Consider the following 22961-nt stretch of genomic DNA (forward strand, 5'->3'; position numbering starts at 1 on the left):
GTTATTCATTTGTATACGTGCACACTCACACACTCTTACCCTTTCATGGTGCTCTATGAGGATCTCCACGACTATGTTCTGGAACTTGATGTCCATGATGGCCGCCACCGTCTCCTCCTGGGGGCGCAGCAGAGTCGGCCCGAAGACCACACCCAGATTAGCGATGGTCATAAGGTTGTGCTGGTGGTGACTGGCCACACTGTTGAGGGGGTTAGACGGAGAGAGAGAGACAGAGAGAGAGAGAGAGAGACAGAGAGTGAGAGAGTTGGTGGCAGCACATTAAATCCAAAAACCCGCTGCATCTTTAACGTTTGAAAATTAGTTTTACTGCTCTTGTCAAGCAGCAGGGAGGAAAAAGCGCTAATAAACTAGCTGGTGAACACAGTCAAGCATTTATCAGCAAAAGTATTTATCAGAGGAGTTGAACACTCAATGGAGTCGCCCCAAACAAGCCTTTAAAAGAATGCTAATGTTGCTCTGCCATATGTAGCAGAGCTAATAATATATCAGCGGTGTGTTTACAGCTAGGTCTCCTTTTTCATTTACTACTCAACTATCTGTGCCACTCCTCATATTTACAACCAAGAGCAATGCTACCAATGTCTCCATGGAGAGAGAGACAACCCCCCCAAGTCATCAAACCTATAATCCAGTGATGATGATGATGATGACCGTAGGCAGGTGTAATCCACTAAGCCCAGGTAAAGGTTCTCAAAGTACCTGCATTTGTATTCGCCTACATGTTGTATAAACATGGCCGACGGCTCATTCGTCACACATTATATCATGCTGCTGCTGTTGAAGAAAAGCCTGATAAAGCCAGAGGGCTTAGATATGGGTTTAGAGTGAAAGCACAATGCCAGTTGGCTGCATTAGAGGAATTATTACACATAAGCCAACAGTGTCATGCTCTGCTTTTTTTTTTTTTAAACTTAAGGGCTGCTGCAGCTTGTGGCTATCTAATATACATAGAGTCAACCTGTTTGATTCTGTGCAATATTTTGATGCCAAAAAACAGAGGCAGAGGTGGGATTTGAAGCCCCGGGGGAAAGAAAGAAAAGGAGGAGTCCGTTGTTAGGGAATGGACTGTGTGAGAAAATAGAGATTGCTCCTGTGGCCTTACAACAGATTTCTTGAACCTAATCGTCTGGAGTGCTCATCAGCATCTACCCTGCTGAAAGGTCCTTGAGCAAAACAGTGAATTCCAATCAGCTCAAAGGGTAAGCAGCATCCTATTATCTCCTAGAGAAGCAGTGATTTTGTGATTTGCAGGTCAGTGAATATCTAGAAAGCTATGTAAAACCTAGGTCAAAATGCATCAGATTGATGTATAGTCACTTAACTCCTGTTAAAACAAAATTCATAAGTAAAGTAGATCTATGAAAAACGCTGACTTTCAGCTAGCTTTACCCAAGACATCTTTTTTTTCACCTGCAAATCACCAAGCTAGTCCTCCCTCACTAGGCCTGTAATCATGGCAGCTCCTACATTTCCTGGCCTCCAGACAAAGACCTGCACCTGACCACCACTAACCTCTCTTTCTCTTCAAGGGAAAAGTGGAGAAAATAGATTTGATCTAGTGGCTGCTTCTATTTCCGGTACACACTGACTTAATGCATGTGGTCAAGAGATTACACAGAGCACTAATCCTTTCTGCAGAAGGACAACAACAGAAATCAAGCTAAGGAGCATTTTACAGCAGTGTGAGAGGAGGAGAGGAGAGGAGAGGAGGAGAGGAGAGGAGAGGAGAGGAGAGGAGAGGAGAGGAGAGGAGAGGAGAGGAGAGGAGAGGAGAGGAGAGGAGAGTGCACAGTGTTTGATACAGCAAAAATAACAATGGCCGCACTTAGGTATCTGTGTCCAAGTGTGTGTGATATCGCCACCTACTTGGCCAGATGTTTCATCAGCAGCTCCAGCATCTGTCTGTTCTTCTCAGGTAGTCGATGCACCAGAGCATGAATCTCTGTCACCCTGGCCTCTGGGTTGTCCAGTTCTGTTCACAGACAGACAGAAAAGACAGGAAGTGAGACCGTCATTGAAGAAGTAAAGACTTGAGCAAATCACAGTTGATTTTTTTTTTTTTTTTTTTTTTTACATATACATGGACAGGTAAACTGAAATGTCTATTTATTCTGCTTTTATTCTTGTTGTTACTAAAGATGTTACATATTGCAGCAAGTTATCATTGTACAGCCAGACATTTGTCAGACCTTGGTGCAGAGACATATTTCATACTTTGTTAGAATGAGCAAAGAATAGTGTACAAGGACAGCTTCGTCCAGATTTTCTCACATTGAGTGGATCTATTATGCAGAGATCTCCATAGCTGTAGTAAATACATTAGACTCATTACTAAAAGCATAAAGGTTGGTATGATTCTACATTTTTCTCATTGCCATGAAATCTCCTGAAAACCAGGAAGGAATTGATGCTGCTAACGTGTGTATTGTCAGCGTAGCTGAAGCCTGATGGAGCTTATTCCTGTGGACACTGTATTTTATTTTGAGTCAGTTCCGCAAAGACCATCCTGCTCCCCAAAAATACTCACTAGAGTTCTAAATGTGTATTAATCCACGACTGAAAATAGTCCCCAACAAATATTTACACACCTGTTTAAATGGAATTTGTTAAAAACGAAAATGTTTTTTTTTTTTTTTTTTTTTTAATGAAACTATTTGTTTGTGAACTGTTTTAGTCTTCAGCAGGAACCAATGACCTCTTGGCTGATTAACATAGACAGGAAGTGTGAAGGTTCAGAGACAGAATAAGGCATTCTTTCTTGTGGTCAGAAAAATATAACATCAGCTTTGTGCGTGGATGTGAATACCACTACAAAGTCATTTTAAAACACTCCTAATACAGACTTCAGGAGTATTTATTTTGATACAGAGAGGGATGCATAACGCACAAAAGATAGTCAGAGTGATGGAGTCTGAGACAAATAAACAAGTGGCTTGCTTAGTCACTGAGTGTTTAAATCTGCTGCAGAGTGGAGAAGCTCTGTGTCTTGGTGATGAACAGGTAGACAGGCAGGGGGGGTAGACAGACAGGCAAGCAGAGAGACCTGTTGTTGATGAATGACTATAATAAGTCACGACCGCAGAGCCAGTCGATAGAGAGATGACAGCAGACTCACACTAGATCAACCCTCGGGGTCTGGCTGTCAGCGCCGGGCAATTCTCTCACAACTAGCAGAGCATCTTAAACACAGGCATAGGCACACGTGCACACACACACACACACACACACACACGTTCTTACCAAGTAACAGGGCTGACAAGCTCCAACATACACATACCAAAACATACATATACATACATATAGTAAATACAGACCAAATGATATTCACCAAACATTTAGTGGACACAAGTGCATTACAAACGCTGAAATCAAAAAGTCAAACATCTTTAACATACACATGCATGTGCACATACACTACACCCACACGTCTCCAAAAAGATGCCAGCGCATGAAAACAGCTCCATTCATTCTTCCCCGCATCATCCCCTTTAATGCATTCTCCGGTGTCCACCGCTTCACACACATTATGCTGAAGCACATGCTCTTCTCTTCCTTCAGACTGCAACTGAAAACTGAGGTGCAAACACCCACAGGATGTGCGTGCAATGTATGAAAAATTACCAAGCTTCCAGAAGACAAAATTTATTACTATTGAAAATGTATTAATTCGATCCAAGAGCAATTTTAAAGCAGAAGAGTTGATATGACTGACAGATAACCAGAATTACAGACCGAGAGAAGCCAGTCACATACTTTGGCAAGGTCCTGGTCTTTGTTTTATTGTTTGGCTTTCTTTACGACTATGCCTCAACTGCACATCACATCTAATTTCATCTAATGATAAAAAGAAATCATTTTAAATCATTCGCGATGAAAAAAACAAGAACGTTTGTTCTATTTTACTAGACTTAATTTACTACGGGCACACACACATGCAAATACTGTTAATACACACCAGCCACTGTGATGAGTCACAAACCAAAGAAAACACACATGCACAAATCACATTCTGAGAGGCAGTGTAATGCTGTGGTCAGTAGCTTTGGTGCTGAGTCACAAGTGATTACAACAAGCAGAAGGCATTTATCATCACAGCGTCCGCCTCACCCAACACATCACAGACGAAAACCTTTTTTTAACCTTGAAATGTGGCCCTTTTGACTAAATAAATAAATAAATAAATGAACAATATTCCCAAGATTCTTTTTTATTTATTTATTTATTTTTTATTTTATTTTTTTCATCTTTCAACATTGGGGTATATGCATCTGAATACAGTCCTGCCTTAAATCGTGGAAAATTATTCGTTCGGGTGGGCGGCGAGTGGATTCTTTATGCATACATGAGGATTCGGATGACATCAGAGCCGATCCGCGCATCACTACTGCACACAACAATATCGCATTAGAATTCATGCACATCCTCCCTCCTTGTCATACAAGCATGTTTTTGGTGATGATTTCAGAGCTGTTCTTCGGGTTAATATTCACCTAGCACTACCTAACCCAGGTTGAAGCTCCATAATGACTTTTGCCAGCTCTCTTGTTATGAAGTTAATTGGGCTAAGAGTGTTGCCAGTTTTACACAAAACATCTGACCGTTGACTTGAATTCAGATGTAAAAGATACCACCTTTTTTACAGCTCCTGCTGACAGAGTTAAGACTGAGAAAACAAGTCTGTGTCCGACTTCATCAAAAATTTAATTTGTGCATCTCTTAAGTGAGAAGGGATTTTGATTATGTATGGAGTACATACTTTTACAATCAAAGTCGGGAAAGCAAACACATACACACCCATATATAGTAAATGAAGCATGCTCGCCACATCTGCTGGCCATCGGCTGATCCTCAACAAACTCCAGCAACCACCACCTGTTCTACTTTCTTGCCATTCATTATTTATACTTGACATCTCCTGGCCTGTGCAGTGCGTGCAGTGTATCCTATATTTCAACGCTGCCTGGATTCATATTGTGGCGGGATACACAAGACAGAACAAACTGTACAAATACGAAACATCTACAGTTTTAACAAGGCAACTTTTTTTTTGGTGTGGTCTTGAAGGGCTGTCTGGTAGTGACGGAATCACCCAATTTTACAATACTCCTCTGCTCTGAAGGGCGTTTTAGCATCTTTCAGCCCTTCCATTTTGGTTTTAGGGGTGTCACGGTGAATGTTTATTGTCCACGCCATTTATTTCAGTCACAGGCATTTGCAGTTTATGGGTTGAGTGTCAGAAATAAACAAACAACGTGTATCCGTCTTTGCCTTCGTTTCTATTTTTTTTCCCAGAACAAAACCACGGACGACAAGTAAAATCTCCACTTTCCTGTTTCGTGCGTTCTCGTTCACGTGAAGCCGAAAGACGCGTTGGGAGCTGCCGAACCATCACTTGCCGAAATGATCAGAATTATTATTCAAATGAGAAAGCTCTTGTATGAGCGTTGTTTTAGACGCGGGCTGAAATTACACCGCCTGGCTCGCAAACAATATGACACTGCCTGCGTTCACTCATGCACACAAAGCGCTCTAAATTATTGACTACAGTGTTTCCCATTGATAGGCGCGATGCCAACAGGTTTGGTGTTAAGTGGAGGGATGTTACTTTTGGCGAAGCTTTGAACTCTTAATGTTCTGTTGCTTGCAATCTCCTGTGTTCTGTGTGCCACGGTACATGTACTGGTAAACGTTTTGTTTTAAGAGGTTGATGTCCGTTGACCCTTTGCACCTGACCAACGCCGACAACACTTCTCCTCTTTGTCTGGAAAGTTCTGTCAGTCGTTACAGCTGAAGCAGAGAAGATCCAGAGCAGGTTACAAGAAGGACAACGTCATGATGCACGAAGGAAAACAATTGTCATCATCACAAGAAAAACACAGCAAGAGGCGAGATGGAGCGTGAGACCAACAGGCAGGTCACCGCAGTATCAGCAGCGATGTGGGTGTAGCAGCAGACGACTGTGGTCAAAACAGAGCTAAGCATGAAGGCGACGCTTTCGATTTACCGGTTTGTCTGCATACCAACCCTCATCCAAGGTCCTCAGCTTTGGATAGCGACTGAAAGAATGAGATTGTGTTTACAAGATACACAAAAAAAAAAGTTTCCTTACAAGGGGTGTAACATTAAGAACAGGGTGAAGAATTCACACGTCTGAAAGCTCTGGCAGTCGAACCACTGCTTCTTTGTGTTACAGAGACATCGGCTGAGGTGGTTCAGGCCCCTGATTAGGATGCTGCCTGCAGGCATGTCTGCGGAGATATTCCACACGAATCCGACCGGTAGGAGACCCTGGGTGACGATTAGTGAGAAGGGCATCTGTGCTACTTTGCGTAAGGCCAGAGTCTACTTGAAACTAACCGGTGTCAAGGCAAACGTCCTTATACCTGTTCCATATGTTCAAACTCAAAGGAAGGTTGAAAACCTGCCATCGTAGAGAAAGGCAGGGCAAAGTGAATCATACAAATGGGGATAACGCTGCAAACTATCAGACGGTCTGCACTCTATTAGACAATATGAAAAAAAAAAAGAAAAAGAAAAAGAAAAAAAAAAAAGCCTTAAAATCCTACATACTTTCTCAGTTACGCATTACTAACCCAGTCACTGAATGAAGTGGATTTCTTGGCAGATTATCGGTTTCATAAACCTCGCGTCAGTGAAAACAGCAAGAGGATAAAATTTGGAAAAGAGCTCTCCTGATCCATCTTCACTTTGAAGAGCAAGCGGGATATTTATCCTGAAATCTTCCATCTGATCACTTTTCCTTCAGAGGAGAGACACGGGAGGGCCATGTCGCCATCTTAAAGTTTGACCTCACACACTAAAGTGCTGAGTCCCACCTTGTGCAATTGTTTCTGCTGTTCAACTTGCGATTGTGATATCTGTATCGTCTATGGAGCAAGCAGCAAAAAAAAAATCACTCCATTGGGAATTATAGGACGACCCTTGACAACTCGTCTGCTTCAAAAGAGGGGCAGCATCCTGTCTGGTGAAATATGTGCCACTCAGGTTAGACTCTGTTAAAGTGTATATTAACTTTTGATTAAGCTCAATTTGTTTTCACCGCAATATCATCTCTCATCTTTTTAACTCTTTCTTTAATGTGCTAGGTGATAAAGCAAAAACTGAAGAAAAAAAAAAAGGGTGAAGGTGAGTAAAGTTGGATAGGAGATAAGAGTAAGAAAGAGAGAGAATCAATGGGGAAGTATGAGGTAAAAAATGGATTCATGAGGGGATATTGAAAGCAAAACTAATGACTTAAGACAGAGTAATTACTGTATGTTTGCTTTCTTGTTGCCACATGCCTAAAGCAGGTATCTCGAATCCAGGTGGCACCATTTTCCCTGCCTCCCTCCCTCCTCCTACTACCCTTTCTCATCTTTCCCTCTCTTACCCTCCCCGTTTTTCCACTCCATTTCCTCCTTTTTTCTACTTCCTCCGCCTCTGCTCTCTGTTAAAACCAGCTATTTAAAAAAAACCAGAGCAGCACGGGACGGGAGAGAGTAAGCCGAGATGAAACTGGAGGAGGAGCAGGAAGATGAGATATTTAAGGGGAGTGATGGGAGGAGCTGGAAAGGATACGTGAAAGAGAGGAGGAGGAGAGAGAGGAGGAGCTGAAAGAGGGAGTTCAAGTGAGGACACTGTCCTCAAAACACCTCACTGCCTCTGTAAAATTCTGCCTTGTAAAATAAAATTAAAAAAAATACTAAAGCGCACTCTCACACGCAGACACGCATTCTTGCACATATGCGTTCTCGCACAAGTTCATGACATGCAAAGACACCCACATAATCAGACACTGATGAATGGCAGGGGGAAAAGAGAGAGTATAAGTTTAACAGAAGGACAGAGCCGAGGAGAGATGAGACATAGAAATTTGTAAAATTACACAAATGGCTGGCAAGCATGCGTTATATTTTATGATTATTACAAAACCATTATAGCATGGGTTGTCCAAGTTGGTATCAAACCAGCTACCTTGGCACTCTTAACTGACAAACACACACACACACACACACACACACACACACACACACACACACACACACACAACACACACACACACACACACACACACACACACACACATTTTCTCCTTTTTTCTGTCCAGTTGGCCTCACTATGGAGCCATTTTTCTTGGTAGTGTTGCCAGAGACACGCGGTCATTTCCTGCAGTTCCTTCCCCTGTCAGCTCAGCCTTCATAGAGGCTTAGCTACTGGCAAACAAAGAAAACAGGTCACTGACACATCCTGTCAGACTAGACTGGACTGGATTGAACTAAACTGCACCTGAACTTGTCAGAATAAACCGAATCTTCAAACATTTCGTAAAAAAGAAGATACAGTAGCAACACAGACATGGACAAAACTCAACTAAACCTGTGTAGATCAAACCAGGCCAGACAAAAACACCAAGATGTAGAAAAACTATTCATGCAAAGTCTTTACTGCTTAAAAAAAAACAAAAAAAACAGCTAGTGCTTGCAAAAGTTTATTTTGTTGCCTAGGAGCCACATGAGAGGAATCTAATACACTGAGATTATTGCAGTTGGACAGTTTAGGCAATCCATCTTGAAGTCAGCTGAATGTGAATTATTATGAAATTATTTATCCCGAATCAATACGCCCCACCCATCAGGTACTGGTGCAACATAAGGGAAACATTTCTGCAGCTGCTTTCTGACCCAGCAAACCACAAAACGCTAAGCTTTTACTAGGCTGCCACTTTTAGATCAGCTCCCCAGGCTTTTCCTCTTCATGTGGAATTTGAATCTATATATCGTATGAAAACTGTACAGACACAGCAGGTCGGTAACGTACTGTGCGCCTCGCACAACATAAAGAAGCACAGTCGGGGGGCTCGTTTGCCAGACCAAACAGACCCAGTGGTACAGTGGGTCTGCTGGTATCTCAGCAGGTGAACCGTCTATTTGCAAGCGGCAGTTGGTTTAACAGCAAGTCATGACCTCATTCACATGATGATTCATTTGATGCTTTCATTTTCCAAACTGAGCTGGAGGAAGGCTTAAGAGATGTCTTGAAACAGATTCACTGTCAGAGGAGACAGAATCTTTGGTTTAAGTATTACAGAAATCATATTTAATCCATTTATAAAGTGTATATGTCAACATGACACAACCCATGAGGGTTTCATCTGAAATCAGCAGCAAACCACAAGGTACCCAAGGATTCTGCTGCTTAACAGTTTGTTGTAAGAATATATAAACCATTAAACCATATGATCTTCTATTTAGTACAGACTGTTTATTCAGTCCAAGGTGGCATTAGAATAGCTGTTTGCCCTGTTTTTATGTGGGTAATCTCAGTGGGAATCAAACAAACCTCAAACTGCAGGAGAGAGTTCGCCTTGTGTTCTGCCAACTAGACTCACATTGAAGAGGCAAATAAGACACATGAAAGCAGAATACTCACTGGCAGCTTTGATGAAGCTCCTCTGGTACTGGTATGTCATGAGAGGGGCGGGCAGCACTCTGCAAACACAGGAGACGGAGACATAAGGGTGGAGAAAGTCGGGTTAGAAGTCGGAACAAGAGTTTGGATTTGGCTGCTTTGCAGAAGTGAATCGATCTGAATGGTTCTGAAGGAGCACTTTTTTCTCCCTCCAGGTGACCTGAGGTCCTCATGCTGTGAGAGTGTTTGTGTGCTGTTTGCGGACGTCAATCTGTCCATTTATGTGCCAAAGAAGTGGCATTGTGTGTGTACAGTACGCGCGTGAATGTGTCAACATGTGCACGTTTGTGAACCTGTGAGTAGTGTAGATTCATTCAGTTACAGCGGACTGAGCACAGCTTGAACACCCACACTCCCCCTCTTTCCTCCCTTCATGCGTTTCTCAATTCCACTGAGCCGCCTGTTCCCGGCCTCCCGCAATCCTCCTTCCCTCATTACCAACTGTTGAGATGCTCTTGAGGAAGTAATTTAAATGTCAGCTGCTATACAGTGGCCAAGCAGGTAAGAGAAGTGATTGTGTCATTGATCATAAGTGCAACACTGCTGAAGCAATACATCTCTGCGGAGAACAACTCCTGTATGGGTAAATGAAAGTTTAAAAAAATATATATATTTTTTTTTAAACAAGCAAATACATTAAATACTGTATGGAATAAATGGGAAAATTAACAATCCACACCAGAGATGTGCTTTATACTGCACAAACACTCTTAATATTTGAATAATGAAACAATTTAATGACAGTTTGGCTGTTTTTAGAACTACAGAACTATGTAGAGCACAGCTGTTTCACAGTGTTTTCTTTTGTTTGAGCCTTTTCACACAAACCTGAGATAATGCTTGATAGCGCTCGTGATCGTCTTTATTTCCCACTCTGGGTTTTCCAGCTCCACGTCAGCACACGTCTTAGGATCTGATGAACGGAAAATGAAGATAATAAAATTAAAGAAGAGAAAACAGATTTTATTTGCAGTTTTGCCTAAATGTGTGTGTTCCGTGCATCTTTACCCATAGCCTGGCTCAGTAGTTTTTGTACTCTGGAGTTGACGCCAACAATTCTGTACAATCCCTGTTCATTAATACCTGGAAGATGAAGGGGAAGAGGAAGGGGAAGAGGAAGAGGAGAGGAGAGGAGAGGAGAGGAGAGCAGAGGAGAGTGAATTCATCCACTTACATAGAATCTAAATGATGCTTTTTATAAGGGCCAAGAGCCGGTCAGCAGGTTTACTGTAATGCCAAATTAGTTTAATACAATTCGGGTCATTTTAGCATTTACATTTGCTTTAATATTTCATTTATCACCACTCATTGTTTTGGAGCCACTTTTCTTTCCATACATGCCCCTCATGTAAATAATAATCCGGGCAGCTGAGAAACACGAGGCCATCATTACATACAATTTAAATGTAAATGTGTATGCCAAACAAGAGTGTGTAGTAATGAACCCTTCTTGGTGCAGCCGATGAAGGGGAAAAGGTAATGTTATCGCCCATGTGGACAATTACTGTGACATTTTAGATGCATCAGAAGACAACACGCTCAGAAGGCGGAGGCTTCAGATCCTGCAGACGACCTTTGACGCCTGTCATTTCAAACCACCCTCTACCAGCTGTTTGTGTGGAACATGGAAGTGAGCTTGTATCATGCGTTATATATTTAATTATTCACCCTTTAAAAGACTCTGGTGATATAATACGTTATCTCTTTTATCAGAAATAAATACAAACTGTACATACTATAATCTCCATAGCTGTTTAACTGACATTGTTACAGTCAACATTGTGTCTGATGTGTATCTTTTATTCACTCCCAACATGCTCCTGTTGGGGCATTATCTCTAGGTTCTTTTTTTTTTCATTACAGCAGTTTTGTGATTGAGTAGAATTTTTTTTTTCTTTAATCAGCTCACTGCTAACCAAGCTAGCCACTGTAGGCTACTAGCTGCAGATAACGTTACTTACTGAGAGAACTGCTGCGTATTTTAGCCTTTTTACATTTACTTGATGAATTATTTTGTCGTACTTTCGATGAGAACTTTGTGTTTAAGCTTCGTATCCTCCCGAAACTCAATGTGAATAATGTGACAGATAATTATTCGATAATATTGTGAGTCCAGTTCCCTTGTTACCGTACTTAATCATCTTTTTGTCAAACAACTATTTATGGAATCTCAACGTTCTCTACTACTGATTTTGTCCAGTGCTGTTCTCACACATTTCACATCTGCCTCCAGTAGAAACCTCAAAGGCAATCCTTCAGCCATTATTGGAAGTGTGTTTAGCTCGCTGCGTGACTGTGTACCTACACACATAACATATACTGTATACATACTGTATCTATGGTAGCATTACATAAACATTTTTTTTAAGTCTACTGTGTACTGTATATAATGTGATGTGATTTTATGCTAGCTTATCATGCTTTATGTCTCCCTATGCTCCCTTAATGAGATCACTACAATCATGAAAATATGATTTAATTTGACAATGAATCCATGTCATTGCACTGTATTTCTGTCGACATAACTCATGGTTGGTATTAATATAAACTCTGTTTTTCAGTTATGAAGGATTTAGATTAGTTATGTTTTATAAGTTCCAGAGCTGAGGAGCCTTGACTGCAAAAGACCAGTCCTCTGAAGTCTTAAATCAGAACTTAGGAACAGCCAGAGGGGCCCAGCATGAGGATCCGAGGCAGTGCTCTGGCTTGTAGGGGAGCAATAACTCACCAATATAAGTGGGAGCTAAACCATAAACTGCTTAAATGGTAATCAGTTAAGTTTTAAAATTCTAAAACTGACTGGTGCAGAGAGGCTCAACAGGAGTGAGACGATCTTGTGTTTTAGTATTCGCTGAAAGCCGAGCAGCTGCGTTTTGTGCGTGCTGAAGGCATCGGGTTTGTTTTTTCGGCTAAACCGTGAATACAACAAAGTACAATAATCTAACCGAGACGACACGAAAGCATATGTCCCCTTCCCGAGATCAAGACGAGAGAGGCAAGAAGATGATTTTTGAGATGCTGCTCATTGTAATGAAAATATGACCGAATAACTTGCTTTTCACACTTGAGGTCACTGTCAAATATTACACCCAGATTTCTGGTTGCAGGTTGTAGATGCAGGAGCCAAGATGTTTTTGTAAATTCTGTGTGAACTTTGAAGGACCAAAAAGAACCATTTTAGATGGAGAGTTTTATTAAAGTAAATTATGGAATTTGGCTTCTTCACGAGTCTTTAATGGGACATACATTTGCGTGACATGAATGACTGAATTTTATGTTTGTTTATATATTGTACTTACTACGACACAGTGCTCCAAAATCAGACCTTTTCTTAAGGTTGGGCTTCTGGTGGAAAAACTTTGCTCTTGACTTCCTGTGCTTACAGATTCTGTCTACATTACAGCGTATCAAACTAATGAAGCAAGAAATCCACAGAGTCTGAGTTAACATCGTACCTCGAGTCTCCACAGCATAGATGAATTTTTTCATCACGTTGAACCCAATGACATCCAGCTGGGCCACTGAGGGGAGAGGGAGACGAGCAGAATGAGTGTGAGCCATCACAGTGAAATGAGTCACGGTCAGAAGAAAAATGATTTTCAATTTACATAAAACAGAACGCATAACAGGATGACCATGTATTTGAAAATGGTAACACGACAAAATTGAAATAATGCGCACACACATCTTTTAGAGATACTGAATTGTTCCCTGGGCCACAAATAGATAGACACACAGAGCATTCAGAATTCTCTTTATATAAATCTAACCCTAACGCTGCCAATACAGAGAGTCTGATAGAAATGATGAATAATACTGCACATTTATCTGAACAGTTAATGAATCTCACTTAAAGCTACTTACTGCCTTCTGCCTGGTTGTCTTTGTTCAGATTGTACACCTGCAAATAGAAAACACACAAACTCCTTCAGCATGTTTACAACTAAGCCTAATGGCAGGACAAGACAGGATAGGAATTACTCATACATTAAATTACACCTAAAACAATACACGCATTTTATGCCGCTTGTGCTATTTCTTCTACATCTGCCTATTAGGCTTTGAATGCTTGCTGTTAAATGCTGCTTGTTCCACTTCCACACGTTTTTCACATGAAAGCAAAACTAAACAGAATATAACATACTGCAGAAAATACAGTCGATATGAACGTGACGGTGTGCGACTGCGTGTGTTCGCGCTCAGATCCGCCCTGTTCTTCTGAAAGGCTGCATTGTGTGGCTGCGGTGAGTGGGGAGTTTTCATTGACTATCCGTGCAAAGGTGGAGAGTCCAGCCCACAGAACACAGAAACAACGCGAGGTGGGCAAGATCCGAAGAGTTGAAAAAGGAGCATCAGCATCTCTTGCTTTTATTACGGATCGTCGGAGGAGCCGCTGCTTGTCCGAGCCTGCGGTGGGTTTATGGACACCGATTACCTTTGCATGTTTGAACGTAGACATGAGGATGAGGGAGGTGTCTGGACATGAACGCAGGTAAATGAGAGGGTGGAAAGCAGCTCTAACATACACTTGCATCCTCAGGGTGAAAGAGCTGTAGATTAAGAAGTGCTGGGGAGACTGGCTGTCAGTCAACTGTCCAATTAGGAACATAAACACTGAAATTATCTATGGGATGAAGGCTCTATACGAGTGCCTCAAAAACATTTTCGGCTTATGACCCTCATCCTCCTCCTCCTCTACATGACACTATGTCTGTCTGTGACCCCCCTCACTGCTGATTGTGTAGTGTGTGTCAACAGGTTGTGAGCAGCTCCGCCTGACATTGATTTTCCCTTCTAACCCTCTAAGATTGCTTCATTGTTAGAGGCTTAAAGTAGCTAAATTACCCAGTGTTTCACAAGAAAGACATTAGGAAAAAACGGTTGTGTTTATCCTCCTTTCCCAATCCCATTCATCATGTTGTGTCTCCTGGGATTTATCTTGAGACTCCTTTAAGGAGCCCCTGATTGGAAACCGCTGCTCTATGTTAGCAGGTGACATACTGTATGTACTGAAAGCATGTACTGAGGGAAAGCTGCTGAGGTACGACCAAATGCTACAAAATTATTTTTTAATGTTTTGCTTAGCGGACAGGTTTTCCATCTCTGTCATTCACTCTCGTTGTTTTTGTCATATCAGAGCGAAGCGGTAACCGTGGTAACCTACCGGTTCTCTCCCATCCATGGCTTCCATCCACAACCTGCGGTCTTCTTCCGACAGAGCCTGCATGGTGATCACTCCCGGCCTTCACACCCACACACACACACGCGCACACACACACGCACACACACGCACACGCACACAAAAGCAACATAGGCTTATCAAATATCAAGGCCAGTGGCAAACACTGTCCGTTAAAATGCAAATACATTCAGCTGTAATCATAACATCACACTTTAAACAAAGAGCTACTACTTCTGGAGTTTAATCTGCCCAGTATCAAAAGTAAAAACTTGATAGAAAAGATGTCATTTAAAAATCTCGTTGTCCTTCCTCAGACGCACAGAGTTGTGTGAAAGGAACTCAGCATGCAAATCTCACACTTATTCAAGTGCAAAGCATATTCATTTATGGGTGCCTGAGGTATGACTACAGTATCACTTTCCTGTTTAAAAAAAAAAAAAAAAAAAAAGATCAACAGTTTTTTCTCCATAAAAGGATGTAAAGAGGACAAAGAACTTTAACTATAAATTCACAAAGAATCTAATAAGGATTTGTTCATGTAAGCAACTGAGACTAAGATCCAGTCTTCCAAGCGCACACACATAGAGGTAACCACAGACACACACGCACAAACATACATACACACACAGCCTCATTAGTCATGTCCTGCTATTGGTTTTCAATCGGTCCTTGTACGGTTTGTCGACGGCACAACACTCACCTTCAGCTGTCACCGCCACAGCACCACAACCCCCTCCGCACACACCTGACTACACAGTGTCTTTCAATCATGGAATACCATCAGCAGGCAACCGCACTCGTAGAGGACACACTCAGATGCATGTGTACAGGTACACACTCTGTACACACGCACACATGCAAAGCAACACAAATGTTTACAGATAAATGGCTCGATCACATGTGTTTAACCCGCCTTTAGAGGAAGTGTCTTCGACAAAGAAACACACACCAACAAATGCATGCACGCACGCACGTGCGCGCGCACACACACACACACACACACACACACACACACACACACACACACACTCTTAATATGGATAAAAGGAAACAAAAGGCTGAGATGATGACAAAGTGAGCTGATTTGATCGGGAGAGGTTGAAGTTGAGGGAGAGCAGGCAGAGATGGAGGGGGGAGATAGGGGAGGAGGAGGAGGAGGAGGAGGAGGAGGAGGAGTAGGAGGAGTGTTGGAAGCAGAGCACCGCAGGTGGCCAAGCCTGAGAGGACAAACTGCCACAATCTCCTGTCTTCAGGTTCAAGTCAACGGAGCAGCACCCTCATGTGTATCTTACCTGTAATTACACAATGTAAAATACCTCATGCCAGTCAATATTGCTGTCATTTGTTACATGAGGAAGACAGCGTTCACACTGGTGTGGAATTCCATGATGCTTCAATGATTTTCTATAACAAACTCCTGGCTTACTTTTGTCTTTGTTGCCATTATAGTTGTTTGGTTGTTAGGACAAAATCTCCTGAAAACCACTATCCAATGTACTATATGTGTGGCAAAAGCTAGGAAAATATTCATTCGTGCTAAATACCCTATTTTTGAAGTTACTATATATCCTTAAAACTAGAGGAAAGCATGGCTCCTGCATTACACTAATTTGGGCAGATAAAGACACAATATGATGTGTCATCTTGATGAGAGATAAAGTAAGAAAACGTGAGACGGAACCAGTTGGAGGTGGGTCAAAGGAAGATTGTGTGGCAAGTCCATATAAACAGATGTATGCAGTCAAACCGCACACTCACTGACCTGTCCACAGCCTCCACATCGAAACAGAACCTCTTTTCTATCGAGTCCGTCTTCCTCCTGGTGCACGACTTGAGCATGAAGCTGTCCTCTTCTCCCTGACAAAGAATTAGAGAGGTAGAAAGGAAGAGGGTATATTAGTAGCAGTTTGATACATACAGAATCCTGAACCCGAACATCATGGACGACATTTGAAATGACAATCACGGTTTTTCTAGTCGAAGAACTCAGAAGTTTTTAAAGTGAACTGTGTTTTTCATAATAAGGACAAAAAGATCAACTGAAGCTACAGACAGTATTTGCTTCACTTCCAATTGGAACCACATTAAGATAATTTTGGACGAACACTTGCAGTGTGAGATGGGCAACAACGCATATTTCTGCAGGGACTAGAGAACAAGAAAATATGTATAAATAGGAACTAAGAAGAGGTTCAGAACAGACTGAACCTCATCACAAACACACACACACTGTTCATCAGACGCTCAGCTTGTTAAGTTCAGGTACAAAAGAGAGATGCACTTTAATCTTTTCTTTATTTATGTGTCAATTGTAGGTTTGTAACAGCAATATAAAAGGGGTATAATCAAGTTGTGTTGTAATGTTATGTTAACTTCAACACATCCACATGGACGATTCAGGTAGTGCCTCTGGTTTGTATTTATTGAGTTTTATATGTGAAGCAGGAAATACTTCATAAAATTCTAAGAAGAGAGAAGAAGCCAATGTATAAAACAATTGTAGTAAGATGAAGAAGCCATAGACTGAAAGCATGTTGGCAACAGCTGATCTGAACTTCTGAACTTCACTTTTGACAACTCAGCACACAGTATATAACACAGTATTTTCATCCTTCACATAAAAGGGTGGAAATTCTCAGACGCACTTTTATTTTGTGACGTGATAAAGAACCATGCTTACACTCCCACCTCATACACATTTAGCATGCATGCAAAGCATTTTCGTGCAGTTTCGATTCTCTTCCTATAAAAACACTAAAGCCCCCCTCATCATCTTTACTCTTTATAATCCCTGACTTCTTTTTCTTTTAGTCTAATCCACTGCAGCTGCTCTGGGTCCATTATTTTTTGCACCGTTCCCTCTGACCTATTTTGTTGTGTTAATACCTTTCTTACCATGTTGGAAGTGGAAAGCTTTCGGTGATGTTCACGTTTTTCTGCTTTTACTTTAACCCCTCGTTACTGTATCGACGCAGAATGCTGTGACAACTGTCAGAAAACAGGCCCGAACTTGCATCAGCATTGTTTAGTATGTAGGTGGAGTGAAGAGAGATGGCAGATGAAGTCATGCTGCTTACTCAAATATCGTTTGGCAACACTGCACCCTCATCTATTAAGGCTGCTGCTGTGGGAGAAATTTGTTATCTCTGGCTGCTAAAACCAGTATCTCCCTGTATGACTGTGCACTGGTGTGAAAATGGTACCGTGTCTCAAAAAATGCCCTTTGATTTCATACTGAAGCACTGACGTAAAACTTTACTTTAAAGCAGTGGAACACTTTCCTGCTGTCAAAAAAAAAAAAAAGAAAAGAAAAAAAACCTAATCGCAGCTGTCCTGGAAATCTCTCACGACAGAATTTAATGTGTTAAGAATAATAAAAATACACCCACAGAGCGAGGGCTCAGCAGTGAGCAGAGTGTGTAAATGAGTGTTGGAGAGTGGCCCAGTGGGATGAACTGGGTGAGAACCAACTGCAAATCAGACAACATGATGGTAGGCCGAAACAGGTGTGAGTGTTTCTGTCTGAGCATGAGGGTGTCTGTGGCTACATGTGCCGAACTTGTGTGCAAGTCTCAAACATATAGACATAGAAAGTCAGGCAGATCGATAGCCTGAGTGTTTAGTGACATTGTGACCTTATATGTGTATTTTTAAAGGGCCGGAGCTACTCACCATTTTCCCTCCTGATTTAGGGTCAAACAGTACCATGGTCACCCTCTTGGGCTCGCGATGGTATGTACAGTAGTACTTCACCCAGGTAGATACAAATGAACCTGAGGGGAGGAGAGAAAGAAATGCAGTGAGAGATGGTTTAAACCAAAAACAGCAGAAGAAAGGAATAAAGAGAAAAAAGTTATGTCAAATGGTCAGAAAGCAGAGGCAGTAGGAGGAAACAGGGTTAAACAAAGAGGCCTGCTTTCGTGCTAGACATGTTACCATGGTACCTGCTCGGAGCTGCTGTCACGGCTCCAGCAGATCAGAATTGACTTCATCAGCTGTGGGTTCATTACAGTTTGTTTGTTCTGCAGCTCTGGCAGCGCGTGTGTGGGTGAGTGTGTGTGTGTGTGTTTGTGTGTGTGTGTGTGTGTGTGTGTGTGTGTGTGTATGTGTGTGTGTAAATGTGTGATGTGTGAGAGATAAACAGCACACCACTTACATGAATGTGCTGTACCTAAATATACACACAGACCCGCTCACACACTCATTCATGTTTCCATTGTTCTGCAACACTGTACATTGTTGCCGAATTGTGTCCTCATTGTAACATGCACACACCTACACACCTACACACAAACACACACAGAAGTGGGCTGATACATACGCTTCTCCTGTACAAACAGGTATCCTTCCATGGTGTGCTGACTGACACTCTTGTGATCGTGCGGATTCTCCTTCATCTTCCTCATCAGACTCTCCACCTCCGACCGCGTGCTCTCAAAACGGTTCCTCGTCTGTCCGGACACAAGCACAGGGGAAAACACGCCCTCAGGTCTTTGATCGAACATTCTGGTCCCGCGAAAAGCTCAACTTCCAACAACAGCAGAACTTGACACTTAACCGGTTTCTAACCAGAATATAAAAAAAGCTCATCGCTATAAACCCTAAATATATATATATTTTTTTTTAATTCTCAAATTTTCCTACAAATAGCAGTGTAACTATACAAGCTCCTTTTGTGTAATGACATCCTGTATGCCCTTTTGGTGTCAAATACTCTTCCCATATGACTCTTTGACGGTTTGAACTCCTGTCAGCCTGCAGCTGCTTCACATCTGCATTATTATTTTCTACATTCTTTCAAAAACAGTTTCCGCTGTACTAATGAAGCTGACCCAACTGACCTCAAATCTGTGTGGCCATTCACCTTTCAACATGGAAGTCACATTTCAGGCAAAGCACCCTTCTATTGAGGTGTACAGATCACTGTTACTCTACAAAAACTGCTTCCTCTAAGCTAGAAGTTAATAAAAGCGTGCATTGATGGACAAACACAGTATCTGTAGGGACTAAAACATGTTGCTTGAATAGCATAAATGTATATTTATGTGCTGTGCTTAAGGTTATGGTGTGACCTTTTGTTTTGTGTGCGTGACCTTACATTCTGTATGCTGATGGTGAGATCAGTCTTGAAGTGATTGAAGTCCTTTGCCAGCTCATAGCCGTGGTGATAGTAGGTGAACAGGCCTTGGAGAAACGCCAACAGCTGAGGGAAACAAAATGGCAAGAAGGTGAAGGCCGTGAGGGAAGAGGACGAAAAGGAGGAAGAGAAGAAGGTAGATAGGGAAGATGGGGAACCAATGCAGATGTGTGAGAAAAGGGAAAAGTATAAGAATGTGTAGGAGGAGGAAGAGGTTGAGAATTGGGAGGAACTGGGAGAGAGAAAGTGCAGGAGGAGGACACAGTGGAGAAAACACAGGTGGGTTGGTGGGGTGGAGGAGAAAGACAAGGATGTGGAAGATGAAGAACAAGAGGTCAAAGGTCGAGTGGAGAAATTTAAAAAAGAGGAAAATGGAAAGAAACAGAAGGAGGAGGAGAAGAAGTGAACCAATACATTTCGTTCAGCAGATTCATAGATCAAGAAGTTGGGGAATTTGCAGCTATGTTTGTGTTGAAAAACAATGAGATATAATGTTGCCAAGCGACAACGAGAAAATTAAATATCTTAAAAAGACAAAACTCAAACAAAAGAAGTGAATTAGACCTACTTTGTATTTTCCTGCAGAGCTAAAAGTCAGGTTTGTGTGGTGTGTGTGTGTGCAACAAATTGTCTTTATTTCCGCCGCAGCTACCACTGAGGTGCCCTCAAGCAAGGCACCAAACCCTCCAAACCGCTGTTCGCCATTAACTGAAGGCTGATGTTAAAAAAGCAGCTGCTGGGTGTGGATATGTCAAAGTGAGAGAATGTAATACAGACCACAAAAAAAAAAAAAAAATAGGCATGTTACATAAAAAGGAAATGAAAAAAAAAAAGTGTCATCTTACAGGCTCCACAAAGTCAAACATCTTCCTCTCTTGGACCTCCTGCACCTTGAAGACGTACTCCAGAGAGACCTCGTAGAAATGCTGCCGTACGTTGTCGACCTGGTTGTCTGCCTGCAACGGGGAAGGATAGTGAGAATACTTGAGGGACTGATATTCATGGCAAAATATGAAACATATGACCAACCCGGGAGGGAGAAAGAAGACAGATGTAAACTCAGACACAACATCTTACTTCATGTAGATGCGACTCTTTCTTCCTTGCTGAAAGGCTAAGATGCTTCTCCAGCACTGCACAATACTTCTCTGTCTCTTTGTCATATTTCTTCTTGGCTTCCTGTAAGAGATAAAAAAAAAGAAGCTTTATCTCAGTGAATTCAACTCCTGTGGGACTTGCTGAGGATCATTAATAAACCAAATATCTAATCTAATGTGAACTAATTTGATCAGTGACTGCCATCTGCAATCAACCATAACCCTCTAGTAGTAGCTGGAAAAAAACAGAGCAGAGAGCGAGGTAACCTTCATTTTTCTTTCGGCTTTTGCATGATATTTTCCATTTGTCAGTGAGTCCAGTTTGAATCTGTTCGTCTGGGGAGCACAGCTGCTTATAAAACAACAGACTGCTTCATCAGAGCTGAGGTCACCAACATTAGAGACAGACAGACAGATGGATGGATGATAAACCGGGGACAGATACAGCCGGGTGTGTATTTCTTCAGATCGCTGCATTTAAAAATACAGAGAAAAACTGAAAAGTGTCCAAGAGGAAAGAACAAAGGAAGCAGATGTTCCTCCTCCGAACATGTTCTATTAGTTGCAGAGTAATTATCAGTCACGTTAGGACCATTAAACTCTAACCTAATTCAAACCGATGGAAGGAAAAGATATAGATACCAGTACAAAGAGACAGTGAGGGGAAACAAGAGGAGAGAAGTGAACACATAAACAAAGGAGGGGCAGATCAGGGTGGGTCTCCCTGTGTCAGGGAGGCCCTTGGGTAATATTAACAGTACATCTGCCCCGTCCTGTTAATGTTATTGCATTTCTATATCCAAAACTCATAACACAACCAGACTGCAGCTTCAGAAAGAAGCTCAAAAATGGGTAAAAAGCAGTGCGAGACGGGATTTTCTGACACTTAATGATGATGATAATGAAAATAATAGTTTGAATTGCCAGTTAAACCAGTATCCACATTGCTATAAATTGCTGGTCCAGCCCCTTAATCTGTTTTTTGGGAAGCAAAGAGCTCTAAGTTTGCAACGCCTGAAATCAGTGAGCCAAACATCTGTTGATCAATTACATTTTATTTTCATTTAGATTTTACTGATGCTGGAATGGGCAATGTGATGAAAGTGCAAGTGGAAACAATAAAATTACTGATGGCTGAATTCCTATCATAAGCAAAAAAAACAAAAAAAATGTGTCTGCTGTGAAAAAGCCCTATTGTGGGCAAAGCTGCAAATCAGTGAGCAGCACTGAGGAAATACTGAATTTAGAGAATGCTTTGCAACGGCGATGATCTGTCTTCGTCTGTCATGTATTTAATTCAATTTCACCAATCTTCCTGTCTGGTAATTTCCCACTCTCATTGGGAAGATATTTGCCGAGGAAATAAAATTCCCAGATCAGTGAAAATTCGGAAATAATGTCTCATCAGTCTGCGCTCAGACAAATCCATGATGTCAACCCCTTTTGCCGTCACATGACCCAGGTGTTGCACTGCCAAGCCAGTTTCAACAACAAGTAGAGTCCTTCAGGGCCAGAGGAGGAACAGACAGCAGCTGCAGAACGCATCAGAGATGATGAACATTCTTCTAAACAACAAGGCCTCTGTTTAAAGTCTGCTGCCTCTTTGACTTTGTCAATTCACTATGGAAATCATGCCTGAAGTGACAACTGCTGCAACTCTCTGTGTGTCTCCCACGTCGTGGGGTTCATGACATAATTCTGACTGAAAACACATGAAAAGAAATCAACTGAAAGAAGCTTGATTGTCTGACCTCTTTTATGAAAGGTGTATGTGTATGTGTGTCTGATTTGTGTGTGTGTCCGTATATAAATATATATATATATATATATATATATATATATATATATATATATATATATATATGACACAAATTACACAGTCAGTATAAATGTCAATAACTGTTCCCTTTTTCACCAAATCTCCAATCACCAATGACTTAAAAAAAAAAGTCACTTTAAAGTCACTTCTATCCTCAGCCAGCAGGTGGCAATGTCTTCACAGTATGTTAACTGACTGATGCTAAAGTAAATGAAATGTTCTGATACAGCGCCATGT

At 41.6% G+C, this 22961-nt stretch overlaps 1 protein-coding gene across 1 annotated transcript in view; it reads right to left on the bottom strand.

Moving 5' to 3' along the window:
* LOC130182243 (rho GTPase-activating protein 26-like) overlaps positions 1 to 22961 on the bottom strand; it is a 90483-nt gene that overhangs the window by 20146 nt on the left and 47376 nt on the right. Inside the window, exons 5-18 of the mRNA XM_056396994.1 lie at positions 20886 to 20987; positions 20654 to 20764; positions 19770 to 19874; positions 18993 to 19122; positions 18344 to 18444; positions 16434 to 16528; positions 14654 to 14732; positions 13354 to 13390; positions 12945 to 13010; positions 10498 to 10572; positions 10318 to 10402; positions 9451 to 9509; positions 1888 to 1993; positions 40 to 199 (exon numbers count right to left, since the gene is read on the bottom strand). Of these exons, the coding sequence (XP_056252969.1) occupies positions 40 to 199; positions 1888 to 1993; positions 9451 to 9509; positions 10318 to 10402; positions 10498 to 10572; positions 12945 to 13010; positions 13354 to 13390; positions 14654 to 14732; positions 16434 to 16528; positions 18344 to 18444; positions 18993 to 19122; positions 19770 to 19874; positions 20654 to 20764; positions 20886 to 20987 (1311 nt within the window). The remainder of the gene's footprint in view (positions 1 to 39; positions 200 to 1887; positions 1994 to 9450; positions 9510 to 10317; positions 10403 to 10497; positions 10573 to 12944; positions 13011 to 13353; positions 13391 to 14653; positions 14733 to 16433; positions 16529 to 18343; positions 18445 to 18992; positions 19123 to 19769; positions 19875 to 20653; positions 20765 to 20885; positions 20988 to 22961) is intronic.

The sequence above is a fragment of the Seriola aureovittata genome, chromosome 15 (genome assembly GCF_021018895.1).
Source record: "Seriola aureovittata isolate HTS-2021-v1 ecotype China chromosome 15, ASM2101889v1, whole genome shotgun sequence".
Classification (NCBI taxonomy): domain Eukaryota; kingdom Metazoa; phylum Chordata; class Actinopteri; order Carangiformes; family Carangidae; genus Seriola; species Seriola aureovittata.